General features: G+C 42.8%; 2 protein-coding genes across 2 annotated transcripts; both read right to left on the reverse strand.

Annotated features, from left to right (window-relative positions):
- Positions 1-1,203: 1,203 nt before the first annotated feature.
- Positions 1,204-10,767, reverse strand: chata (choline O-acetyltransferase a). The gene is made up of 14 exons (XM_056609940.1): positions 10,720-10,767; positions 10,194-10,385; positions 9,126-9,244; positions 8,680-8,733; positions 8,308-8,488; positions 6,142-6,319; positions 5,855-6,024; positions 5,078-5,178; positions 4,748-4,876; positions 4,466-4,588; positions 4,235-4,370; positions 2,324-2,386; positions 2,088-2,225; positions 1,204-1,650 (listed from the first exon to the last, which is right to left on the reverse strand). Exons 1-14 carry the CDS (start codon positions 10,765-10,767, stop codon positions 1,204-1,206), a joined length of 2,079 nt encoding a protein of 692 aa, XP_056465915.1.
- Positions 10,768-12,132: 1,365 nt separating this feature from the next.
- On the reverse strand, positions 12,133-14,213 carry slc18a3a (solute carrier family 18 member 3a). Its single transcript, XM_056610028.1, has one exon. It carries the CDS (start codon positions 14,201-14,203, stop codon positions 12,644-12,646), a length of 1,560 nt encoding a protein of 519 aa, XP_056466003.1. The 5' UTR covers positions 14,204-14,213; the 3' UTR covers positions 12,133-12,643.
- Between the last annotated feature and the right edge of the window lie 9,955 nt (positions 14,214-24,168).

The raw sequence follows: 24,168 nt of genomic DNA on the forward strand, positions 1-24,168 counted from the left end.
CCTTTCCTTGTTCTATAATATTGAAACAAACTTTTCTCTATTTCTGACCAATAGCAGCAGCTTCCAGCCTGCGGTTAGCCAACGTCTGTATATGGTACACTGTGTTTTATTTGGTTGAATGATTGCATAACAACATCATTAAAGAAACTAAGATTTGCCAACAATGTTAAAATAACTCATCCTGGGAAGAACCATTCGGTAAGGGAGGGGGGGATTATCCCAATTTGCACACCTTCATGGGCATTAAATATTGCCCTGGTGTGCGTGATAAATAGTCACATCACTGCTTGCTAGCATTTTAAGTCTCAGGAGTCTTTCATCTTTTTAAATCGGTTAACCAGCAACTAACACTGTGCAACATTGTATTTCAACATTGTTAAAAGGGGATTTTACTGGTTTCACTAACTCACCATAAAGTTGTATCTGTATGAAATGGTGGTCTTAAACCTTGTTTGGTTGGCACAGTGCAGTGGGTCTTACAAAGAGAAGACTTGCTTTAGTGGTTTACTTTTCATTCTTGACTGATGTTGCAGGGAGCAGAAAGCGTCCTCTGATATCATCATTGGGCCACCGATTGGACCAGTTTAAAGTAGGTATAACGTCACATTACTAGCGGGGGGTCCAGAATATCTGCAATGGTGTCCTCTGATATTATACCACACACTACAGTGGTCTGGTTACCGGCGAGAACTGGGGAGGAGACAGACTTTAGAATCAGACTAGAATGCTGGAGGGAAAATTGGATTTAATGCTTTGGTGGTACTACTGCTGTGGAGGAGTTGGCAGCATCAACTGCTGATGCTCTGGGTTCTAAGACAGGATCGGAACGACCAGCAGAGTGCAACACATGAGACTCAAAGACGCAAATTTCAAAGATTGGTTTCCAGAAGATCTGTAAGCAGAAGGTTTGCCTCATTTCTAATGATTATGTATTCTAACTTGTATTAATATCCTGACCTACAAACAAATGCTTAGCAGGATGTACACAATTGAGGAGTTGTAAAATGGGGGAAGAAGGCTCTTGGTTATGGGAAGGTCATACTGCAAACTAAAAGAATATCTAAGAAGATGGCTCATTGTTTCTCCATACATTCGGTTATGAACTATTTTCCATACAAGCAATGCTATTACTAACACCAATATTATACACTAAGACAATAAACGGTCCACCACGAGATATCTTTATAACCTTTTTTACTTACTTCAAATCTTACGTTCTTTTGAGCCTCCTTGCGATGTCGTCTGAGTCTGGATATCCACTTGGCTTTTCGCCGCTGCTTTGCTCACTGAAACCTGGGGCGGAGGTCTCTGGACGTCCCCCAGAGCGGATGGTGTCCCGACAACCATCCTGGGCGCTTGGCTCTGCACAGGCCTCTCCAGAGTTTCCTCCTTGGGCTTCCCAATGGGTCTCCCATCGGCTTTTCCACTAGGATTCCCATTGGTGTCGGCGTTGTGTCTGACGCATAAGTCCCTCATCTCCAGAAGGCCCCGCTCCAGAATCTGGACGAACTCTTCGGAGCACGTCTGAGGGCTGTCCCTGAAACTGGACACGCAGAAGAGGACGTGGTCCGACTGGGGGTTGTAGCAGGCGCCGTAGCCGTCCGGGACCACCGGCCCATAGCAGCAGAACATGTCGACGGTGGTGGGCACCTACAGGAGGTACGTACAGTGTAAAAGGCTTAAACTCATGCATTCCTCCGTTGTTATAAACTAGGGATCTGTTTCAATGATGCACTAAAGGGCTTGAATGAAAACAAAACAACATTTGGGATAGTAAAATATAAAGGTTTCTATTGGATGGAATCAGATTAGACTGGTTTTATTGATCCCCTGGGGAAAGATAACAACGTTGGGATGCAGAGAGACTAGGGGGTAAAGCACAGGCATAAAGGGCAGCAGGATAATGCATTTATAGCATAAACTAATGCAATGATATAATTGAATATAGTTGGTAGGTAGACAGGGGTAAGTTAATAAAGTCATGCTGTTATGTATGTTTTAGGAGCAGAGATGTGCTGATATTTTTCTTTGACTCAATGTGAATGAAGTGTATTTTTAGCTGGGGGGGGTTAAGTAGCAAAGTTTACCTGACTTGTAGACAGAATGAATTGATTACTGATCAGAAAGGCCTTGTCTTTGAATATCTCTGGTTTCTCCAGCTTCAGGTCTTGTGCTATTTCCCGGAGTCCCAGTAGGTGATTGTCAATGGCCTTCCCAGTGATAGCCTGTAATGATTGAATATAGCTTTTTGTTAGGGTATTTAGTCATTGAATGCCATAGTTCTGCATAGCATGACCAAATATTGTGTCCTTTTTTTATTTACCAGAACCGTGTACTTCGTCTGTGCATTGATTGCTGCGCGTAACCGTTCCATCTTTTCTGTATCCTGGGAATGGAAATTATATGAATACATTTGAATTACTATTTTTATTGATGTGCTGGTGTGACCGATCGAATAATGTGCTCTCCAAGCATTAAATTAAACGCTACTCCAGTATTTGGTATTTATGATACCTATATTAGAGTTTTCTGATACCTATATTCGATTTTTAGTTTTATTACAGTTACATTTAGGGCATTTAGCAGACGCTTTTATCCAAAGCGACTTACATCAGTTAATACACACATTGACACACCGACGGCAGAGTCAACCATGCAAGGCGACAGCCAGCTCGTCGGGAGCAGTTAGGGTTAGGTGTCTTGCTCAGGCACATCAACACTCAGCTAAGAGGAGCTGGGGATCGAACTAGCAACCTGACAACTGCTCTAGCTCCTGAGCTAAGCCGACCCCGTTTCATCATGTTTTATTTGATCTGACTTTGTTTTCATTTGACATAGATTGAATCGACAATGTCCCCCTTAGACCAGCAGGACTAACACCATTTGTAGTGAGGTGAGGGAGAGTGAGCAGGGAGAGCTTAAAGATGTTGAGCTTCTTTAACCTCCTTCAGCTTGGGGGAAGGAGGGTTGAGATTGTAATAAAAATAAGGACCTTTACTGCAACAACTCAACTCTCATAAGATTTCAGAGCGAGACTCCCCCTTGACCAAGACTTGGGGAGACTAAATAACAAACAGATAGAATCAAGCGAAAGGTGAAGAAAACGTTTAATTTCTCTGAAGGGATGCCCTCCATAATGATGTCAGACCCTTAACAATCTGAGACTATCAGTGAAAAAAAAAGCATATTTAGAGGACATTCACTGATTGGGTGCTTTTGCCCCTTAGGGTAACATTGCAGCCTGTTTCGCGGCGGCAATGTCTGAGCACTCTCGCCCAATACTGGGAAAAAATAATCGTTGTTTAAGTGCACTAATCATGTAGACTTATAAATGGGAAAATACGATCAAAGTAGAAAACTCTTGCAGTTATCCTTCAAAGGTCCCATGGCATGAACATTTCACTTCATGAGGTTTTCTAACATTAATATGAGTTCCCCTAGCCTGCCTATTGTCCTCTAGTTGCTAGAAATGGCGTTAGGTGTAAAAAGAGCACTAGATATCCTGCTATGCCTTTGAAAAAATAAAGCTCAGACGTGCCGGTTTTGAATTTTCCCCGTATGTCGTCATACGGGGACATGTTACCTCCCCTTTCTCTTCTATTCTCTCAGAGAATTTGGCACGCCAATGAGACAATACGACCGTGTGAGTGTGTGTGTGTGTGTGTGAATACACACACTGTAACGCAAGTTTTATACACTTCTTTGTTATTTGGATAACCGTTCTGCTGTTGGTTTTCTGGCGCATCAGGTTCTCTGACATCTCTGGTATTTCTACAACGAGAATCGTAGTGGGGGTTATCCAAGCCATGGTTGAGAAGGAATTGAGGGAATGTAACTTTGGCTTTGACTCCCTGAAGTACATGAGCACCAAGGCTGAATTTCTTGAACGTCTTTAAATACTGTATTAGGGGCCCAATAACAGCTTTATAAAAGCATTCATAAAGTAGCATGCCATGGGATCTTTAAGGATCACCTAGCTTCCTCCCTATAGTCATTACATACATGAGGACAGTTTTTTCTACAGTTTGTCCCAAATTTTGTGCATCTTTCATAAAAAATACTCCCCTTTTCTGGGCTTAGCTGCTATATTATTATTTTCACTACATGTTGATGAATTCCCATGAGCAGAATATTTGTAATCAGCTCATCGAATTAACGAATAAATGAATGAAATAATGTATAGTTTCGATTAACAGAATTCTAACCACATACGAGGTTATAAGAGCCACCTTACACTCGATTTCAAATCGGCCATCGCTCGGACAAACCCCAGGGCCTCGGCGGTGGCTGAGCGGATGTTTTCCACTCGACCTTCCTGAAAACGACGGATGGACGCGCTCTCGTAGGTGGACACCAGGCGTCCGTGACACCTGCAGAGTCAGAAGGGAACCTTCCTTAAAGCGGGAGGTCTGTTGTTTGGTGGATCCATAGCTAGAGAGCATATCTAGTCCTGTCTGTGTCTTACTTGTAGTAGGCTAGCTGCAGGGCAACCTGGATGTAGGCGTCCGGGCTCATCTTCTGCTTCTTGATGAACTCCTTCCCGTACTCATGGAACTTATGAACGTCCATGTCCAAATTTCTCACCTGCCTGGACGCGGGCAAAAGTACAGTTGGGATTACCAACGTTTGGAAGGAGGGAGACAAGGAGAGAGAAGAAACAATTTAATAAAGAAGAAAGAAAGACTTCTGTTTTCCTTTTTTTTGGTATATTTGTATTTTCTGGAGAAACCGTGCGGTGAGATTAGACCTGTTGAGTTTGTCTGCAGAAGAGGAGAGGTGCTTGTGAATTTCTGGAGTGCATTTCCAGCGTAGCCTGCGAGGAGCGGGAAGCTCACTCACGCTTGCAGCTCTAACCAGTTTAGACGGACTGCCTCTCCTGGGGTCACAAAGAACCATGTGTTTCAGTTGGTGGCAAATGGCTGCCGATTCCCAACCTAAAGGTGCTAAACAGCTAAACAGCTCCTTATTTATAACCCTGTGTCCGTATTCACGTTGCTTTGGGTAAAAGCATCTCCTAAATGACTTAATAGTAAATTTACTTTAATTTCTAAAATCACATGACTGAGTTTGTACTCACATGTATTTGAGGAGGTACTCTGTGCATTGCACAAGGACGATCCCCTCAAAAGCAGAATGCTCACACACCACTCCGCAGCAGCCATCGGATCCTATGACAAACTAACACAGACATTTTTACAGTACCATCACTTATACATGCATTTTGTCATTCACCAGACACTGTCATCCAAGCAACTGATGAAGTGATGCTGAGAACAATCAACATTTGCGTAAGTGTAGAGGCAGGGTTACCACAACAGTAGATGAGGTTGACTTGCAGCCCCAGCCTGATTATCTGACGTGCTATTCATTCCACACGCTAACATGTTAAATGTATGCTGTCTTGGCAGAGTCTACACAGACTAGGGGGACAAATGAATGATGTAATTCCAACCAGATGAATTCTTCATCAAAACATGGAGAAACAGCTAATGATGACTTTGGAAGCTATGGGGTCTTCGTCCAATGGGATCTTCGAGATCATTCCTAATCATATTCTTTACTTTTTGGGCATGCAATTATGCCAAAAAATGGGGCATGCCATGGATCATGAGTGGTTTGAGCTTCCCTTCGATCTTTCTTTATTACAATCTTCTTTCTATCTTCTCCCTCTGTCTTTGTGTCTTCTATATTATTTGTTGCCTGCTTTCCTCCCTTATTTTTTCGCAGCTTATAATTCAAAAATGTAGAGTTTATGTCCAGAGCACATGGAAGTAGGCTAATCAATCACTACTGGAATACAATCTGCACATCATACCCCAATAGTCATAGATCTACTTTCCCATCGCTGCATTACCTGCATGGGCTTGTCATACCAGCGGTTTCCCCCGTTCTTAGCCCCGCCTCCTCCATGCAGCATCAGCTTGGCCCTGGAGGTGTCAGTCAAATCGAGGCCAGACGATTGGTCAAGACACACCAGACATAGGCACCTCTCGATCATATCCAGAGCATCCCTGTTTGTGGACTCTAAAGAGAAGGACACCAAACCGTTAACTGCAGAGAACACATGCGCTTGGCCCTCCATGCGTATGGAAAACATTCATATCAGTTGGAGCTTTACATTTCCTGTGGTTAAAACCTTACCTTTCATGAGCACCCGGCGGGACTCCGCCCACTCGGTGCGACCGTCTGAAGTGAGTAGACCAATAGGAGGGAGGCGCTCCTCCTCGCTGTCGGCCATTTTAGAGATCCTGTCCAGCTGGGTCAGCAGGTCTCTCTCGTTGAGTCGACGGAAGTTGATCACCACGTCCATGACGAAGAACTACAGAGTAGAAGCACTTTGTACTCATTTTATTTTTACCAAATTGTTTTAAATCCTACTTAAGGACATTGATATATGGCGTGAAATGTTTGTCTTTAAAGAAAATAATTCAGCAAAGCGCATTTGGAAGAACCCCAGCTTCAGTCCACAGAAATCTTCCAATGTAGTTTTTGTTAGTATTTTGATGAATTATTATTGGATAGTGTTTTTGTTGCAGCACTCCTAGCTCTTCTAATCCATCTCTACAATACGTCTGAAACACCAGCCGCCATAACACATCATACATCGTCTGCATCGTCAGCCAAACAAAGCCCCATATGAACTCTCAATGAAGTCACAAAGCCGAAGGTTGCTGGTTAATCTTTGCATAAATGTCACGCTCGGCACACTTAATTAACTAAACAGAGAACGCTTGTCACCCGGGGTGCCGTTCACTAATCACTTTTCCCTCGCATTGCTGTTAACAAGAGGTCCTTCTGAACCTCTTATTTTCCGTCAGTGGTGATCCATATGCTGTGTCGTGACAAGGCCACAACGTGGAGTCCATCCCTCAGTCTAATTAGCTGAAACAATCTGCCAGACATGTTTCATGTTCATGTTGTGTGAGCACAGTAATTAGGATGAGGAGATAAGTGATGGGGAACGACGATGCCTTTATCGTCTTAAAACCCCTTCTTTAATACCATAAGCAGCTGAACACATTTTAAGAGATGGCTTTAGAACCAGTTATCTTTTGTTGTTTTTACATGGATGTTTTGAGGGTTTGCTTTTCCATCTTACATGGTATGTCTCACTATATATTGTTCTGTATTTGAATAAAACAGCTTAGGCCCACAGGGCAGGATAGTTTAGTGGCTAGAGTGTCTGAAAAGGAACTGGGTTTGAGACCCCCATATCCACAGTCTAACCTAGTAATCCTTGAGCAAGAAGCTACCAGTTACCTGCTCCTTACTCACCTTTTTCTGAATTCCCTGTGGGTCGCTTTGGATGAAAGCTTCTATCATATGCTTGACAAATCAATAATCACATAGCATATACTATACTGCATATAACTCTTTATAACAGAAATGTCCCTTTGCATGTTCTTTAATCCAACGCATTGTGGTTTGGTAGTCTCTCTCTCTAGTGTCTGACCTGGTAGCCTCTCTCTCTGGTGTCTGACCTGGTAGTCTCTCTCTCTGGTGTCTGACCTGGTAGCCTCTCTCTCTGGTGTCTGACCTGGTAGCCTCTCTCTCTGGTGTCTGACCTGGTAGTCTCTCTCTCTGGTGTCTGACCTGGTAGTCTCTCTCTCTGGTGTCTGACCTGGTAGTCTCACTCTCTGGTGTCTGACCTGGTAGTCTCTCTCTCTGGTGTCTGACCTGGTAGTCTCTCTCTCTAGTGTCTGACCTGGTGGTCTCTCTCTCTGGTGTCTGACCTGGTAGTCTCTCTCTCTAGTGTCTGACCTGGTAGTCTCTCTCTCTAGTGTCTGACCTGGTAGTCTCTCTCTCTGGTGTCTGACCTGGTAGTCTCACTCTCTGGTGTCTGACCTGGTAGTCTCTCTCTCTAGTGTCTGACCTGGTAGTCTCTCTCTCTAGTGTCTGACCTGGTAGTCTCTCTCTCTCTCAGGTGTCTGACCTGGTAGCCTCTATATCTGGGGTCTGACCTGGTAGTCTCTCTCTCTCTCAGGTGTCTGACCTGGTAGCCTCTATATCTGGGGTCTGACATGGAAGTCTCTCTCTCTCTGGGGTCTGACCTGGTAGTCTCTCTCTCTGGTGTCTGACCTGGTAGTCTCTCTCTCTAGTGTCTGACCTGGTAGTCTCTCTCTCTGGTGTCTGACCTGGTAGTCTCTCTCTCTAGTGTCTGACCTGGTAGTCTCTCTCTCTGGTGTCTGACCTGGTAGTCTCTCTCTCTAGTGTCTGACCTGGTAGTCTCTCTCTCTCTCTGGTGTCTGACCTGGTAGTCTCTCTCTCTAGTGTCTGACCTGGTAGTCTCTCTCTCTGGTGTCTGACCTGGTTTCTGCAGGCCACGATGATGTGCTCAGGCTCTGGCATCACGCTGCTCTGCTGGGCCACTAGTGTGTCCCTCTGGGGCCCCGGTAGGCGGTAGGAGGTGAACAGGCGGTAGTACTGCTCCATGCACAGAGGAGTGCCAGCCAGCTGACCCCGCGCATAGTCCAAAGGCAAGGAGCGCCTGCACACAATACACAAACACACATGTGCGCACACACACATATACACAAACACGGTAAGACACACATCAGGCATTGCTTTGTCAGTTGTAATACGTTTTCTTTACTTTCTTTGACATAGATGTTGAGAAATGTGTTTCTGTTTGTCTGTGTGTGAGTCTGTGTTTAAAATGTGATTACTCGTTGGACTTACGTATCGAGGAGGGATTTGTACTCTAACATCCCTGAAATCAGGTGAGCAGCGAACCTGAGGAAAAACGTTACAGCCGAGACATGCTTCAACTTAATCAACTGTTACAAGGTGATCATTCTTGCCAGATCAATACAATGTTCACCAAACTGAAACCATTCAGAGTCATTATGTCTGCAACCAAGGCCATTGACTCTTGTTATCCTCCCCCTTCACACCCCCCACCCCTATGCCTTATAAGAATAGCGACTATAAGTCACGGAAGTGTTCAACTAAGGCGTCATGCAATGGAAAGACATCACACCGCAAAATGTCATATTATTTTACACCTTCGCAGCATTGGCAATCTTTTTACACAAATGACCCTGGGCTTGTCAATGTCACAGTGCCGAATTACCATGTTATACATACAGAATGATAACACACACTCACACACATGCAGCTGGTACCTTAGTGAGTCTATTGGAGCCCGGAAGTGCTGTGGAGGGAACACCATGACCGGACTGGAGTTGATGGGCAGGGCCATTCGGTTGGCCAGGTACATGTCATTCAGCCAGTAGTCATACACCTGGAGAGTAGTCAGGTACATGTCATTCAGCCAGTAGTCATTCTTTGCACTTTTTGTCTAGCTCTTTTTCATTAGCATAAAAGCTCTTTGTATGCATCACACGGTAGTTCAAAATGATTAAAAGAAGGGACTTGTAAACAGAATACATTAATAATCAAGCAGAAACAAAATGAAGTAGTAAACATGATTGGGGATGGGAGGATGATCAAATAGATAGGAATTTTGCTTAAAGTTGCAAAGATTTTTATGGAAACAATCAAGGTGAATTCATCAGCTCAATGAAAAGCAGACATGGGTGAAGAAACAGAAGAGAGGCCATCAATGTGGAAAGTGTTAGAGATCAAACAATTCAAACGTCTCCTGACCACCGATTCCCTTTACATTAGACCCACTTAACAAAAGCATTGTACATGCTTCTAGCGGTCATCAGTCTGTCTTGTAGCTGGGCTCGCCCTGCAGGTGACATGTCAGGAAAGAAGGTTTTGGTTCAATTCTTGAATTGAAAGAAAGAAGCACATCTGTTGGGGATGTGTGAACCAGTCTTGAAATATCAAACTTTCTGTCAAAGCTCCGTACATGTTTGTGGCGCTACGTATTCTCCTATTAGTTGTCTAGGCAAGGTGTTGAAATATGAACGTTGACTATAGGTCTAGTTATCAGACAGGATCAGCAGGATCAGCAGGATCATATGTTCTATGAACATATGATCCTGCTTGCAGTCTCTGTGTGTGTGTGTGTGCGTGTGTGCGTGCGTGCGTGCGTGCCTGTGTGTGTGTGTGTGTGTGTGTGTGTGTGCGTGTGTGTGTGTGTGTGTGTGTGTGTGGGCTGGCTCTAGTTTACATTTGCATGCCTTTGTGTCTGTGTGAGTGGTGGCATTCTGTTTCCTTCATTAATAAAGTTCACCACATTGCATCGTCCCCCTGAGATGACCGCTTAGTGTTATATTCACCCAGTTGGCTCTGTTTTCACTCCTCTCCAGGAGCCTGCGCTGCAGCAGCTCCCCGAGGCCCCCAGGAGCCCCAAACGTAGTCACTATCTTCAGGGTCTCCTGATACTGCTCCTCTGTCAGCAGGGGCCGCAGGGTCCTCAGGTAGAGGTCCAGCGTGTCCCCCAGGGCGGGCAAGGGCAGCTTGGGCAAAGCCTGGCCAACGGCGGAGCAGGAGAACCTCATAAGCTTTAGATCGGCTGGGACGCATTAAGAGCCAACTCATCTGGACTGGATTTGAAATATAACATATTCATTCACTCTGATCTATGTAAAGTCAATACTACTGGTTAGAACTATGTCCTAATTAGACAGCGAAAAAATGTAATAGACTATAACATAATAGTACTAAATAAACCCATCAGATCGTGAGGAATTAACTTTAAAGTAATAAAGATTGTCCATTTTAAGACGTAAACATTGTTTCATATCATTGTGCCTATGCTCTCACATCATGCCATACGTCATGATTTGCATAATTTGTATTTACATCACCCCCTCCTTGCTCTGTCTCGCGCTCCCGGTCCAGAACGGGCATGATGGAGGCGCAAGGCGCAAGGCGTGGTCGGTCAGGTGAATTTCCTCTCGGCTCAGCTCCAGTTCTGCGTGTGCGTAAAATACATGACATGACATGGTGTCCAACCTCACCCTCGGTTGCAGTAATGCTGGTTGGTACGCGTCGGGAGGCATTCCCTGTACCGTGGAAGATAATGGTGCTGTACCTCTGGAACCGCGGGAACGGTAATTACGCACCGAATGTACAGCGCATTTTTTTAATCCATGACTCAGAAAACTTTTGACGTCCAATTCAACAGTCATATAAATCACAAAGGCATACAATGTAGGACTTTATCACTACAAACTTGCTGGTTTTTGCTTTGCTATTTGTTTACAATGTGTTTCTTACAAAAATAAATATTTTTTATGCCTATACTACTACCTATACTAATCATCATATCAGGTCAACTTACCAAAAAGTAGCAATTTAATCCATAACCCCTGAAGGCAAAGAGGTCTCAGGTGTGTTCGTCATGAAAGGATCCATCTCCATAGAATAGTCGCCCAAAATCGTCAGCTCCCCGCCCAGCTGTGGACTGAGTGGTAATCCTGTGTGTGCCTGCCCCACCGGTAGTTTGTTGGCAGGAGGGGATGGAAGGAGGAGAAGAAGGGGTACCTTCAGTCGGGCCAACCAGACTCCTCCCACCAGCCTACGTACACCGCCGTGCACGGACAAGTGCGTCCCTCCTGCCATCACGCACCATGACACAGGCCTAGGTGTGCAGTTTAAGGTGATGCGGATGAACACGCTACTTCGGGAAGTGTGTTTTTCTTTTAATTGCTTTCTTCAAGTCAGCCAATTATGTCCTTATCCCCTTGAAGGTGCGGTGTATACAATAGGCATGTTGATTGATACTTATGCACGGTCAAAGCAATGTAGTCCATGTTAACTTCATAATTCCTCTAAAAACAAATAGTATACTTTTGACCTAAAATACCTGCAGAATATTGAAAACTGTTATTCAAATTTATGGGCTATTATTGACCATCAATGAGGACGGCTGTGGACGTACATGACCTCTCCAATAGTAACGTACTGTTTCAGTAACTCTATTGCGTGTTGTTTGTTTTGTTCTGCACTAAAACTCAATTTAATTTTTATTTGATCAAATTAATGCATCTTGAAATGTCAGGAGAAATGTTATTAATGATCGTTGTAGTTGAGGATAATTTAATTATTGTGTAATAATAGTTGTTTATGAATAGGCCCATGGAAATTACGTGTGTGATATTTGTTAGGCTGTGTATAGTGTGTTTATTGGAAGAATAATTGGTAAACCAGAGCTGTTTCACATACTTATATTTAATTATGTACAATAATATACACATTTGTACAGTTGGGAATTTATAAATGTTAGGCTATGTATTCCAGTCAGGACATCATCCAAAATAAACAGAATATAGAGTACAGACATCAAGACACGGTCCACTTCAATTCAGTTTAATCTATGGTATCTCTCTAAAAGTAGCACGTATTGCATATGATTTCAGCAGCACAATTCTGGCAAAATGAACCTAATCTGATGGACATTTGATGTTCCTTTTTTTTTTTTCTTTTAGTCAAAACACAATTACATACAATCCCTGAAGCTCACACGAAATCCATGGTTTACAATGATAGCATATTCTTTCTTTTTCTTTTAACGACACGGTTACGCTCAAGTTAAAACGCGCTTTTTCTCTTATTGAGATGACCACACGCGTCCTCAGGGACGGGGCACCGAACGGACTTTAGAGGGGACTCTTGTGTTGCATAACGTAGATGGATAACAAACGAGTATATTGATGGGAATGTACTGTCATGTCGTTGATATTGGCACTTTGATACTTCGACCGCCACTTCACGGCTGGCGTTATTACGCGTACTCCCCGCCCGAGGACTCCTCCTCGGAGTAGGAGCGCTGCGCAAACGTCTCCACGCCGTTCTCGTCTATGGTCGTGCACAGGCCCTTTCTCCTCTTTTCGCGGTCCTCCATCTTGATGGTGTTGTACAGTCCCGTCGGCCCGTCCTCCAGCAGCATGTCGCGCGCCGAGAAGGACGGCTTCATCTGGGACACTTTCCTCAGCAGGATGAGCGCCGGTGCGTAAAGCACGTTGGCTAGGCCCATGCCCAGGTTCAGTTGCACGAAGCCCAGGTTGTGCACGATCTGTCCGGCGACTATGGGCCCCATCGCGTACGCCACGCAGTAGGAGATGTCCGCGATGGCGTACACGCTCCCGTACACGGACACGTGACGCACGTCCACCAGGAAGCCCAGGGTGGGCAGCAGCGCCGTGTCCACCAGGGCGATGCCGAAGCAGATCCCGCACAGCGGGATCATCAGCTGCCCGAAGTTCTTGCACGCGGGCACGGTGCACGAGCTGGCCCCGATGAACACCATGCCGATGGCCCCGTAGAACCACTGCAGGTGGGGGTACTTCTCCGCCAGTTTCACCGTCAGGTAAACGCCGAGCACGTGCGGGAAAAAGGCGGGAAACCACGTCATCCCGATCTCCCACTCGCTGGCGTTCATGGTGTCCTCCATCCAGTTGGCGATGGTGGGCTCGAGGAAGGCCAGCGGGATGTTGCAGGTGGTGAGCGCACCGGCCACCACGGCGATGTAGGGGTCGAACATCAGCTTGTAGATTGGGGTCCCCACGGGCATGTTGGCCCTCTCCTTGTTGGAGAACGGTTTCAACACGGCCAGGCACATGATGCCGTCGATGAGACATATGACGGCCAGGACCAGGAAGGGCACGCGCTTCCCCGCGAACTGGTAGAGGATGCCTCCAAATGGGGGCGCCACGAGGCTCCCGAAGGAGATGAAGGCCAGCGCGATACCCAGGGCTCGGCTCCGGTCGCGCTCCTCAGTGTACGTGTCCGCGATGAGCGCGATGCCCGCGGTGTCCGCGAACGCTGAGCCGAAGCCCTGCATGCTGCGCGCCAGGAACAGCGTCGCGTAATTCTCCGCGAAGGCGAACGTGAGCGTGGAGAGGAACATGACGTTGAGTCCGATGAACAGCGGGATGTCATAACCAATGCGGTCTATTAACGTGCCGCTAATCGGGTTGATGAGGAGCTGCAGGATGGCTTTGGACGCGAAAAGTACCCCGATCTGCAGGTCGAAGTTACCCTTGGTTACTTTTGGGACCGTGCCGTTGGTGAAGTTGTAGTGCTGGACGGGACGGGCGTGTTCCGCTTCGATCTGCAGTTCTGCCAGGTAGTCGGGGATGATCGGCACGATCACCATGTACAGCATGTTGTCTAACAAAAGTGCAACACAAACTATGACCAGGATAATCCGTCTCTGGCGGTCCGGGTTCTGCATGGCGGTGCCCAGCTGCTTACTTCGTTCGCTCATTTGGGACAGTTTCATGGCGGCTGTTTGGGCCAAATTAGCCATCGCTGGCGCCTCCGGTACACCCTCCGGCTCCATCACGTCTTGTTTCCCCCGTTCGGTGACTGTTCTCTTGAGAAGAAGAAAAAAGGAAAACCGTCTCAACCGTCGGATCGAACTCTCTATCAGATTATGCGCTTAAGGCGCATCCGCTCAATGTGGGTCTCTGAGTCGCTAACCCGTGGTTGATTTCCCGTATGATTGACACTACCTTGCTCGCCGGCTGTCATTGAATGCACATTTGGACTCCCGTGAATCGGACGCGTTTTATCCCCGTCGCCCGTCTTTGCTTCATTGTCTCTGATTCCGTCATTCGGGTGACGCGCGGGCCCCTTGACAGCATCCACTCCGACTAGCAGTCCGGGCTTCCCCCAAGTTTAGGGGATTCACTTGGCAGTTGAATGGTGGTTTTCATTCACACACGCCGTGCCGGTGTCGGACCTCCAGCAGACCCTTCTGGACCAACTCTCTCGGTCGTCTTCAGTCACCTGTAACGCTGTGAGCTATGTCATCATTCCACATCAACGGGGCTGGTTTTGTTGGCCGTGGCAGGACTACACATCACTGCGGTTTGTCGACTCCGTTAGGTGCCCACCCCCCCCCCCCCACACTCCTCCTCCCCCTACACACTCAAACGCGCGCACACGCACACACACACACACACACACACACACACACACACACACACACACACACACACACACACACACACACACACACACACACACACACACACACACACACACACACACACACACACGCTCCTTCCCCTCCCATCTTCCGCGAGGGCGTGACGCACAGGCACAGCCTCGATGCCCTCCGCTATATGTTTTATACTAATTGGAATAAGGGGATGGACGAAAAGCGCCAAGTCACCAAATGTCTTGTTTTTGCTCGCACGTTTTGCATGAATACACACACGGTGAATCGGAACCGCACTGGGTCGCACGTGAAAGGAAACTAACTTAGTCGGAGTTTTACATACGAAGGAATACATAGGCCTACACATGTTCACATCTCAACTATCCGAAAATAATTTGTTGAGGCTTTACTTACAATAAAATTGCTCATTACACCACTTTTCTTATTTTTATTTGGTTTATTATTCGTTTAATAAGACCTATTTAGTGACTAAATGACCGACAACAGGCAGTAGGCTATATAATAGCTGAATGAAGAAAAACGGAGTATAAACATAGTCTGGATGAATCTATATCTTTAATCATTTTGATCAAAAACGTAGGCTATACACACGAGAGGGTTAACCAGTAGTTACCGTTGTTGGATCAGCGAGTCTTCCCTCAGGGTTCGGGTAATAGACGGTTTAGCCCTTGTATGAGGGCGCCATCTAGCGGTGCGTAATGGGCATCAGCCCCGAATGGACGGAAGAGCGGATTTGAACTCCCGCAGAAGAGCACTGACATCTTGTGGCGATTGGCTGAATTATCAGTAAAAACAACACACTTCAATCACAGATTGTGTTTCTTAAAACCCCATGTAAACTGTCCTATGTACATTGAAACTATACCCTATAAATTATAAATTATACCCGTATATTTCGAAATGATTGAATAGGGTTAGGGTGGTAGGGATGATTTATGTGTAGTATTTGCCTTGGGTGCAGAGATTAGACCTATTCTTTCCGACGCATTTAATTACCAGGTGACTTATTTTGTCGCAGTTCAAAGGCTCTTATAATGGGAAAAATAGATAGTTGTCCTATTCCCACCAGCAGATGTCGTGTAAAACACTTTTCTGCAAACAGGACAAACGGCCATATTCCACGCACGATCCCGCGCGCGCGCACACACACACACACGCACACACACGCGCGCGCGCACACATTGAAATTATTTCCCTAGATGTTCTTATTCACAGCTACATATCAACGCCTCTACCAGGACATTAAAGCCTAACAGATAATTCACACATTTGTGTACACTTATGCGAATGCATCCATGGTCTTTCTTCTATCGTTGTTTATTTCATTCATTCTTCAGTCGTTCATTCTTTGGGACTTTCTATTCAAGCAATATATGTTTTATTTTTGTTGTATTGGTTGCTTTTCAGGGGGCAGTCAGACTGGCACTCATAACTGGATTGGCTGAGTTAGAGGATCAACATTTTTTCCCTTTTGATTCCGCTCTTATCTGATTTGAAACCAAGCTCGAGAGATTCAAGACCATGGTGTAATCTTTTGCATTTGCCAAAGTATTAATTTCTGACGGTCAGACAAAATCCCACACCATGTAGCCAAATGCACACAGCCTAAACATCAGTGACTTGAATGGAGGCCATATATTAAATAACTGTTTCTATTTATAACATGTGTTGTTGGTTGAGGGTTGTTGGGGACGACGAATATGACGACAAACTACGCTCACATAAGCAAACTATTAGGCAGTTTATGGCTGGAATTAACAGTTTAACAGGTTTGTATCTACAGCTGAAGTTCAATCCTCACATTTAATGAGAAATAAACAGGCGATAGACTATTCCAAATGATCTAATGTGGAGCTTTAAATAATTCAAAAGTCCTGTTGTTTCACACCATATGGCCTAGCAGAGCTATAGTCTTAAAAGACAGGCTGAAACTGTGTCTGTTTTGGAAACTCTAAAAGTTGATTAACCGAGATGGATAATCCATGCAACTGAATGGATTGACGGCAAAAGATTACGTCACCACCACTACGCCTGTGAATACAATTAATGTAATGAAAACCGTGCTGCCTTCGAGTGTTGATGGCAGAGTAGGCTCTAGGCCAAGCTAAACCATCTATCACCGGAGAGGTGAAGGAGTAAAGTAGATGCATATCGATCAATACAGTTAGATAATCCACCTGTAGCCGAATCTATATGGTTGTGAAAAATAATTGATTGCATTGAGAAGTGGAAACTAACATAGGGTGAAACAGTAAAACCAATATCATAGTCTGGTAAGACATAGTCCTTGCTTACATCATGTTGTTATAGCCTTAATTGTATTGACAATGTTTTGGAAGTTCATCTTCTAAGAACCTTTTCAGAAATAGGGTTGGTTGAATGTTGCTCCAGCCCTGGCTTCTGTGCAGGGATCACCACATTGTATAGTCCGCTGTATACAGTTCAAAAGAATAGTTGACTGAATTAAAACAGAGGGCTTTCAAAGAGCAGTGACGCACAGCCCTGCTTTAATCCAGCTCACACTTCAAATGCTAATCCTTTAAAATATACATTTCCTTAAATAGACGGTTGTATTAAACGCAAGACAAAGGAAAAGACAGAGGACAAAGTATAATATTAAAATGTTATGCAAATATAATTGTATTTAGTAATGGCCATCTGCAGCTTGTTAATACAAGTGTGTGTGTGTGGTGAGACACCATGTTTACATCTGAGGGGTTGTCCCAAGCCAAGGTCAGAGATTGACTGGAGAAATACGAGCAGATGTTACCACAACATCACCATTGATTGTTCTGTTACTGCTGTGTGTGAGTGTGTGTTTTTATGTGTGTGTGTGTGTGTGTGTGTGTGTGTGTGTGTGTGTGTGTGTGTGTGTGTGTGTGTGTGTGTGTGTGTGTGTGTGTGTGTGTGTGTGTGTGTGTGTGTGTGTGTGTGTGTGTTAGTGTATTTTATGTTTTTGTGTATGTGTGTGTGTGTGTGTGTGTATGTGTGTGTGTGTGTGTGTGCGCGCGTGTGTGTGTGTGTGTGTGTGTGTGTGTGTGTGTGTGTGTGTGTGTGTGTGTGTGTGTGTGTGTGTGTGTGTGTGTGTGTGTGTGTGTGTGTGTGTGTGTGTTTGTAGTCCAATGGGGAGGACAGTTATATAATCTGCTCCACATCCGAGAGCCCTAGCCCATCTATGCAGTCAAGTAACTGGTAGAGCCAGAGCAGAGGACTGACGTTTCACCTCCTTCCAAGGCCTGCCTGCCCCTCTGGGCCTGAGCTCCAGCACAGACCATCAGCAGTGGCTGCTCACTCAGCCCTCAGTACCAGGCAAAGGAAGCACTCCTGCATAATTGTAAAGCACTTCATTATTACGTGAAGCAGAGAATTTAAATTTATGACACAGAAAATCATTCTCCATTATGGCTGTGAAAAAGGGACACGGGACTGGGGGTGCTTAGGGTGCTGCAGCACCCCCCCCCCTGGCGGCCTCTGGCTGTAACTGCAAGTGAGAAGGTTTTCTGAACAAATTTTTTTTTATTTTTTTTTTATAATTTTATCATACAATATGATTTTTCCTTAAATTATTGACATCCACCCTTTTTATGATATTTATCATATTATCATTTCATTTTATTTAGAACATTGTCTGAGTAGGCTGACGTAGGCTATGACGCACAACGCAGAACTGTCGATAGCTGAATATCGTACTATGTTGATTTTACATAAGCATGTAAGCACGACAGTGTTACCCCTTATATTTTATTTGACAAATACAACATTATTATTTGACAAGTTACCCCTTGTGTTTTTTTTAATGACCACCAATAAAAAACAACAGTGTTACCCCTTATGTTTTTATTCATGACGACCAATAAAAAACAACAGTGTTACCCCTTATGTTTTTTTTCATGACGACCAATATAAAAGGAACAGTGTTACCCCTTGTGTTTTTTTTCATGACCACCAATAAAAAACAACAGTGTTACCCCTTATGTTTTTATTCATGACGACCAATAAAAAACAACAGTGTTACCCCTTATGTTTTTTTTCATGACCACCAATAAAAAACAACAGTGTTACCCCTTATGTTTTTATTCATGACGACCAATAAAAAACAACAATGTTACCCCTTATGTTTTTTTTCATGACGACCAATAAAAAAAGGAACAGTGTTACCCCTTGTGTTTTTTTTCATGACCACCAATAAAAACAACAGTGTTACCCCTTATGTTTTTTTTCATGACGACCAATAAAAAAAGGAACAGTGTTACCCCTTATGTTTTTTTTCATGACGACCAATAAAAAAGGAACAGTGTTACCCCTTATGTTTTTTTTCATGACGACCAATAAAAAAAGGAACAGTGTTAACCCTTATGTTTTTATTCATGACGACCAATAAAAAACAACAGTCTTACCCCTTATGTTGTTTTTCATGACGACCAATAAAAAAAGGAACAGTGTTACCCCTTATGTTTTTTTTCATGACGACCAATAAAAAAAGGAACAGTCTTACCCCTTATGTTTTTATTCATGACGACCAATAAAAAACAACAGTGTTACCCGTTATGTTTTTTTTCATGACGACCAATAAAAAAAGGAACAGTGTTACCCCTTATGTTTTTTTTCCATGACCACCAATAAAAAACAACAGTGTTACCCCTTATGTTTTTATTCATGACGACCAATAAAAAACAACAGTGTTACCCCTTATGTTTTTTTTCATGACGACCAATAAAAGCAACAGTGTTACCCCTTATGTTTTTTTTCATGACGACCAATAAAAAAAGGAACAGGCTTACCCCTTATGTTTTTTTTCATGACGACCAATAAAAAAAACAACAGTGTTACCCCTTGTGTTTTTTTTCATGACCACCAATAAAAACAACAGTGTTACCCCTTATGTTTTTATTCATGACGACCAATAAAAAACAACAGTGTTACCCCTTATGTTTTTTTCATGACGACCAATAAAAAAAGGAACAGTGTTACCCCTTGTGTTTTTTTTCATGACCACCAATAAAAAACAACAGTGTTACCCCTTGTGTTTTTTTTCATGACCACCAATAAAAAACAACAGTGTTACCCCTTATGTTTTTATTCATGACGACCAATAAAAAACAACAGTGTTACCCCTTATGTTTTTTTTCATGACGACCAATAAAAAAGGAACAGTGTTACCCCTTGTGTTTTTTTTCATGACCACCAATAAAAAACAACAGTGTTACCCCTTATGTTTTTATTCATGACGACCAATAAAAAACAACAGTGTTACCCCTTATGTTTTTTTTCATGACCACCAATAAAAAACAACAGTGTTACCCCTTATGTTTTTATTCATGACGACCAATAAAAAAAGGAACAGTGTTACCCCTTATGTTTTTTTTCATGACGACCAATAAAAAAGGAACAGTGTTACCCCTTATGTTTTTTTTCATGACGACCAATAAAAAACAACAGTGTTACCCCTTATGTTTTTTTTCATGACGACCAATAAAAAAGGAACAGTCTTACCCCTTATGTTTTTTTTCATGACGACCAATAAAAAAAACAAAAGTGTTACCCCTTGTGTTTTTTTTCATGACCACCAATAAAAAACAACAGTGTTACCCCTTATGTTTTTATTGATGACGACCAATAAAAAACAAAAGTGTTACCCCTTATGTTTTTTTTCATGACGACCAATAAAAAAAGGAACAGTGTTTCCCCTTATGTTTTTTTTCATGACGACCAATAAAAGAAGGAACAGTGTTACCCCTTATGTTTTTTTTCATGAAGACCAATAAAAAAAGGAACAGTGTTACCCCTTATGTTTTTTATCATGACGACCAATAAAAAAAACAACAGTGTTACCCCTTATGTTTTTTTTCGTGATGACCGATAAAAAACAACAGTGTTACCCCTTATGTTTTTTTTCATGATGACCAATAAAAAAAAAAACAGTGTTACCCCTTATGTATTTTTTCATGATGACCAATAAAAAACAACAGTGTTACCCCTTATGTTTTTTTTCATGACGACCAATAAAAAAAACAACAGTGTTACCCCTTATGGTTTATTTCATGACCAATAAAAAACGACAGTGTTACCCCTTATGTTTTTTTTCATGACGACCGATAAAAAACGACAGTGTCACCCCTCATGTTTCATTTGATAAAAACGACAGTGTTACCCCCAATGTTTTAATTGATAAATATCGACAGTATTACCCCTTATGTTTTTTTTCATGACGACCAATAAAAAACAACAGTGTTACCCCTTATGTATTTTTTCATGATGACCAATAAAAAACGACAGTGTTACCCTTATGTTTTTTTTCATGATGACCAATAAAAAACAACAGTGTTACCCCTTATGTTTTTTTTCATGACGACCAATAAAAAACAGTGTTACCCCTTATGTTTTTTTTCATGGCGAACAATAAAAAACGACAGTGTTACCCCTTATGTTTTTTTTCATGACGACGAATAATAAACAACAGTGTTTCCCCTTACGTTTTTTTTTAAGGTTAACCAATAAAAAACAACAGTGTTACCCCTTATGTTTTTTTTCATGACGACCAATAAAAAACAACAGTGTTACCCCTTATGGTTTTTTTCATGACGACCAATAAAAAACAACAGTGTTACTCCTTACGTTTATTTTCATGACGACCAATAAAAAACAACAGTGGAGAGATAAGATAACAACCGGACTTGAACCCCGGTCTCTAGGGGGTTAGCTCACAGCTCCCTCCAGTTCCCACTGAGAAATGTAATTTAAATATGTCTGTGGTAATATATGTCATATGATATATGATATATGATATGTCTTATGATATATTATAAAAAACAACAGTGTTACCCCTTACGTTTTTTTTCATGACGACCAATAAAAAACATCAGTGTTACCCCTTATGTTTTTTTTCATGACGACCAATAAAAAACAACAGTGTTACCCCTTATGTTTTTTTTCATGACGACCAATAAAAAACAACGGTGTTATCCAGGGACGCGGGAAGTGCTGCAGCGGCCCCTGGCTGTAACTGCAAGTGAGAAAGTTTTCTGAACAAATCAATACTTTTTTTTTTTGTATAATTTTATCATACAACATGATTTTTCATTCAATTATTGACATCCACCCTTTTTATGATATTTATCATATTATCGGTACTATGCTGATTTACATAAGCATGTTGGTGTTCAACATCTGTTGTAGTGAACATTCTAAAACTGGTGTAAAATGTTGCTGCCATATTAATAGACACGTTGAATGTTATCGTTTTGATTCTGGAATCCCGCATATAAACTGGTTGGCAAAAAAAGAGCAAAGACGGGCGGTTCACTTGACGGAGAAACCGTCACTTTCCTCATATCAGACAACTCGTAACTCTGGATGAAAATGAAGACTTTCCTTTGTAAACCTTTAGAAATAACCTCCTGAATCCTTGTTATAACGCTGTGTATAATCCCGGACCGCAACAGCTTGTCGGCATGTTGTTAGTGTGTGAAATTCAGCACAGTATCAGCCGAGTTGACTCCAATTTCCACATTGTTTACTTGCTAACGTTTGTGAATAACAGTGGCTAGTTGGCAGAACTCTTTTTACACACCAGTAGAGTGTTTATCAGAGCTGAGCCCTGAATGTGACGTCACCCTTCATCTCGTCTCTGTAAACAATGGATGATGCGCAGTATTTATTATGACGTCATTATATAGATTCTCTCTCAGCACCCCCCCCCCTCGGACTGACTTCCTGCGTCCCTGCTTGGAAATCAGTCCCACCTCTCCCTCCAAAAGCCACTCCCCTAAAATACGTGGCTGGCTGGCTATAGATCTTCCTAGCCATTTAGAAGACTCTTGTCACGTGGCATGAGTGCACTGGCAGTGTGCACACAGGTTACCAGGTAGGTGTGTAGACAGACAGGTAAGCAATCCAATCGTTTCATTCGGGTCTAATGAAATGGTTGGACAGGTTTATTAGAGGCCCTCTGAAAGCTGAAGATACCAGATTTTTGTCCGTTTTTTGAGAAAGAGAATTGCAACAAATATGAAAAATATTGCTTCCAAAAATGGTTGCCTGAGAATATTCTATATTGTTGAAAATATGGGGTAGCCATATGTTTTGGCAATGTAATATTACAAAGTTGTTTGGATTACACATCTTTCAACTCCTGTTGTCTGTAGTGAGTTCATCATATGGCAACCTTGCTTTGTCACTTCAGGTTTTAGTTACGTAAACTGTCCAAAAGATATTTATAAGATGTTTATTTTGTTTTGCCCCAGTCTGACGTAGGGCGTGTTCCTGTGTAATCCCCTCAACAAGCCCATATGAAAAGTTAATTGGTTTACCCAGCCCCCACCCCAAAAAAAATAATCCTTATCAAACTGTAATTTCCTGAATCTGTTGGACAGGACAACTTCTGGGCTAGCAAGGCAAGTCAAAGCTGATAAAAATATACAAAAATTATGGTTTTCTGCCAGAGATTTGGATTGAAAGTATGCGATAATCCATCTGTTTTTAGACTTGGACTGAGCCAAGGAAGAACAAATCTCTGAGCGATGTTATCAGCAGAAAAATATGCTGCTGATAAGAGTTTTGTTGACGCGTCACCATGAGACCGGTGAAATGACCTGATGATAGGAAACATTTGGGGTAACATTTCAACAACATGAGTGTTTGTTTGTCTGGTGTTCGTGCATTCATGTGTATCTCCGTTTATTTGTGTGTATTTTTTTTTGTGATTTTGATTGTGTGTGTGTGTATGCACATGCATAAGTGAGTGCTGATGTCAAGGATTTGGCTTTCAGTTCTAGGGTTGGGGTTAGGGTTAGGTTACTTATTGGTTTGGGTAAGGGTTACCCCCTTTGAGTCCAGTTTATTGTAAAAACTGCATGTTGATGCCCTTGAGGAAATTAAAGTGCATGAATCATTTATTTCTATAAAGTGTGATAAGTACATGGTCTCTTGATGCAAAGATATCTAAATTATCGACATCATTGGTTAGTCTCTTAACTTAGCTATATGTTGTTTTAAAGGAAATTTCGATACATTTCTAGAATATATAGACAGGGGACACCAAGAGTTTAAGTGGGACGTATTGATCACAAGCGTCACACTAAGCTAAACACATAAGTGTTTACACTTTTACTGTTTTTATTATAAACCATATGCTTTTGAAATAAAAAAGAAAAGAAAAGCATGAACATCATTTGTAAGTTTTAAAAAAATATTTGGCTTAAATTGTTGGTTTACTTGTATATATATTTAAGGAGAATTGAACCAAGTTAACATTTGTTCTATAGTCAATTTATCATTTGCTTTTTTTTCATCTGCATTGTGGGACATTTTCCCACAGGGATTAGGACGGTTTCCTTTGAAAC

The sequence above is a fragment of the Gadus chalcogrammus genome, chromosome 15, assembly GCF_026213295.1.
Source record: "Gadus chalcogrammus isolate NIFS_2021 chromosome 15, NIFS_Gcha_1.0, whole genome shotgun sequence".
Taxonomy (NCBI): Eukaryota; Metazoa; Chordata; class Actinopteri; order Gadiformes; family Gadidae; genus Gadus; species Gadus chalcogrammus.